Below are 3,343 nucleotides of genomic sequence, written 5' to 3' on the forward strand. Positions count from 1 at the left end.
TGCCGGAATGCATCAGACTTCTGATCGTCTGAGAATGTGATATAAATCTATAGCCCTATCTGTCCTCTAAAAAACAATGTATAATCTGTGTGGGTGCACTTAGAAAGTATTACTGCAGTGGCAGAATCACAGCAAACCTGTAGCATGCTTCAGGCAAGCATGAACTGAACAGACACTGGGGAAACCCCCCATTTTGAAGGGGTTACAAATAACAGCAGCAGCAACAATTTCACTTGCACGTTATCAAACATCCCAGCGTGTGAAGAAGGTTTACACACAACTGTGTAGTTTAATTATCAAACATTTATTGTGGTCAGCGATTGTAGAAAAAAGTTCTACATAGAATGCACATGACCAAAATATTTCAAATAAATAAAACATTTGAGCAACCTTTTAAACCTCTTCATGCCCTCCCCAATACCTGACCCACCCTTCCCCTGGGAAATAACCAAAGAAAAATAATGATCTGGGTGAACAACTGCTAACGAAAAGCAGTAAACAGCCATAACAGCTTATCATTTGCCTCCACTGAAGTGAAGAATCCACATGAACATTAGTTTCTAAATGTTCAAATATTTTCAAAAAATAACAAGTTCCTGAGTCCAGTATTTACAGTAGCCTATAACTAACGATAGGCCTATAACTCATCCTTCTCATGGTCATCTTCTTCAGGGGGAGGTCCACCTGCTCCACCATATAATTTACCCACAATTGGCTGAACAATATCCTCCAACTCCTTCTTTTTAGCCTTGAAATCTTCTATATCTGCTTCCTGATGGCTCTCCAACCATTCGATCTTCTCTTCTACTGCTTTCTCAATGGTTTCCTTGTCTTCAGATGACAATTTTCCACCAAGTTTCTCTTTGTCTCCTATTTGATTTTTCAGTGAATATGTATAACTTTCCAGCTCATTCCGTGCATCAATACGCTCTTTCAGTTTCTTGTCTTCTTCTGCAAACTTCTCTGCATCAGTGACCATCCTTTCAATCTCTTCTGGTGTTAGTCGATTCTGATCATTGGTAATGGTTATCTTGTTTTTGTTGCCAGTGCCTTTGTCCTCTGCTGTAACCCGTAAGATGCCATTTACATCAATTTCAAACGTAACTTCAATCTGCGGAACACCACGGGGAGCAGGAGGTATACCAGTAAGGTCAAAAGTGCCCAGCAGATGGTTATCCTTGGTCAGTGGACGTTCACCTACAAGAACCAACCAAATAAAAATGTACAGTTTAGGACAGTAGGCACACACACTCCTGAGGACTGGAGCAATTTTGCCATACTTTGCTATGCGTTTAACCATCATTTCCAGCTTCCTCATTCATTGCACCTACACATATTAGGGATGCACCGATACCGATTTTTCAGTGAGTACGATTACCAATTTATTTATTTTTTGTCGGTACTCACCAATAGTCCCATTAAAGGAAGGCAGGCAGCATGTAAAAAAACTCGCCACCCGGCTTCCCGATTAGCAGAAAAGTCATCTCCATGCTCACCCGTCGCCTGGTGACAAGGGAGCATGAAGCCGGCTCCTGACCATTTAGAAAGCCGGGCAGCGTGTCATGACTCGCTGCCTGGCTTCCTGATACCAGAAGTATCGGGCTAGTAATTGGACCATTTGGGCGAGTATGAGTACTCAACCAAATACTCGGCCTCGATACTAGTATCGATATATCCCTACATATTATATACCGTTTTCGTAAAGGACAAAATGGACTTTGATGTGACACATGCACTTATAAAATTATATTAAAAAAAATACAAAACATTTTTTGGCAATAATGTGTACATAATTAGTGCAACAAAGTAATTCATAATAAATTATTTCATTTGTTCTGATTTATAGGGTGTATCATATGTCTGGGAGTTATAGGGTGTATCATATGTCTGGGAGTTATAGGTCAGAAAATACAGGTAGTGAAATTGTAGAATGTGGTATGTACGTCTCCTAACTTTAAAATTTTTTAAACTAGGGAGCACTAAAGGGGTAATTTTTTTTTATTAACAGGGGCTTTGGATACTTTGTATTCTGAGGAGACACTGTATACTTCTCAGAGATACTTTGCATCACATTGATCCAGCTTGCAGCTCCACAACAGAGCAAGCTGCAAGCTGGATAAGTGCCTGTAAACAGCATTGGCCATCACAATGCTGGGACCCCCCCAATTCGCTTCGAGGGTCTGCCTCGGACATCAAGGGACCCAGTAACAGCACAAAACACCATGAGCGCTGATCCCACCACGGACTAGTGCTCATTTTCCCACATGATGGAATTGTTCCATCACCGGTCGGGACGGTGGGGGGTGGGGTTTGGCCATTTGCATCTACTCTGGCTCCAGTCATTTACCATACAATGAAGATTTATAAAGAAACAGTCCGACTCTCCATATGGGTAGAGTCCAGAGTGAAGCACGCTTTGACCCATAAGGAACTACTTCCAAGCAATGACCATCATGACAAATTGCCTTGAACAGCCTACAGAAAAGATCAAAGCTCTATCTTACTATGAAAGGGGATTTTCATTAAGCGAAAGTCTCCCACTCCCCTTTGGATGTTTAACCCAGTGTTACATACGAGGGAGCATGAAGCCGGCTCCTGACCAATCAGAAAGCCGGGCAGCGTGTCATGACTCGCTGCCCGGTTTCCTGATACCAGAAGTATTCCTGATACACGTCACCCAAATATAGAAACAGTTACATTTGATTACCCCAGCAGCAAAACAAAAAGTACCAAACTGAGTTTGCATGTGGCTTGATCCAATAAAATGTGTCACCACACATCAGAATCAAGTAGAAAAAGCATATATGAAGTATAGCCACTAAAATATTCTAAATCCTTTCAACTTTGTTACCTTCATAAACTTTGATTGTGACAGTAGGTTGGTTATCAGAGGCTGTGGAGAAAATCTGTGACTTCTTTGTAGGCACAACAGTGTTCCTAGGAATGAGCTTAGTCATGACACCACCAACAGTTTCAATACCGAGAGTCAGAGGGCACACATCAAGAAGAACCAGGTCACCTAAAATACACAAATGACGTTTACACAAGAATCTGCACAAGCAAAAAGTGAATACACAGTCACCCCCACTTGTTCTAGTATTTGCATACCGGTGTCCTGGTCTCCTGAAAGAACGCCAGCTTGGACAGCAGCCCCATAAGCTACAGCCTCGTCAGGATTGATGCCACGAGATGGTTCTTTGCCATTAAAGAATTCCTTAACCAGCTGCTGAATTTTAGGAATACGAGTGGAACCTCCAACCAAAACAATTTCATCTATGTCTGATTTCTTCAGATCAGCATCTTCAAGCACTTTTTGTACTGGTTTCAAAGTAGAGAGGAATTG

At 41.7% G+C, this 3,343-nt stretch overlaps 1 protein-coding gene across 2 annotated transcripts in view; it reads right to left on the minus strand.

Moving 5' to 3' along the window:
- Positions 1–584: 584 nt before the first annotated feature.
- Positions 585–3,343, minus strand: part of HSPA5 (heat shock protein family A (Hsp70) member 5) — a 6,730-nt gene continuing 3,971 nt past the window's right edge. The window contains exons 6-8 of one of the 2 annotated variants that reach the window (XM_018570995.1): positions 3,109–3,343; positions 2,852–3,019; positions 585–1,197 (exon numbers count right to left, since the gene is read on the minus strand). The exon at positions 3,109–3,343 is cut by the window's right edge and continues 33 nt beyond it. In XM_018570995.1, coding sequence (XP_018426497.1) covers positions 638–1,197; positions 2,852–3,019; positions 3,109–3,343 — 963 coding nt within the window. In that variant the 3' untranslated portion in view covers positions 585–637. The remainder of the gene's footprint in view (positions 1,198–2,851; positions 3,020–3,108) is intronic. The other variant, XM_018570996.1, reaches the window with a different exon arrangement.

Source organism: Nanorana parkeri, unplaced genomic scaffold (assembly GCF_000935625.1).
Source record: "Nanorana parkeri isolate BGI_ZX_2015 unplaced genomic scaffold, ASM93562v1 scaffold1650, whole genome shotgun sequence".
NCBI lineage: Eukaryota > Metazoa > Chordata > Amphibia > Anura > Dicroglossidae > Nanorana > Nanorana parkeri.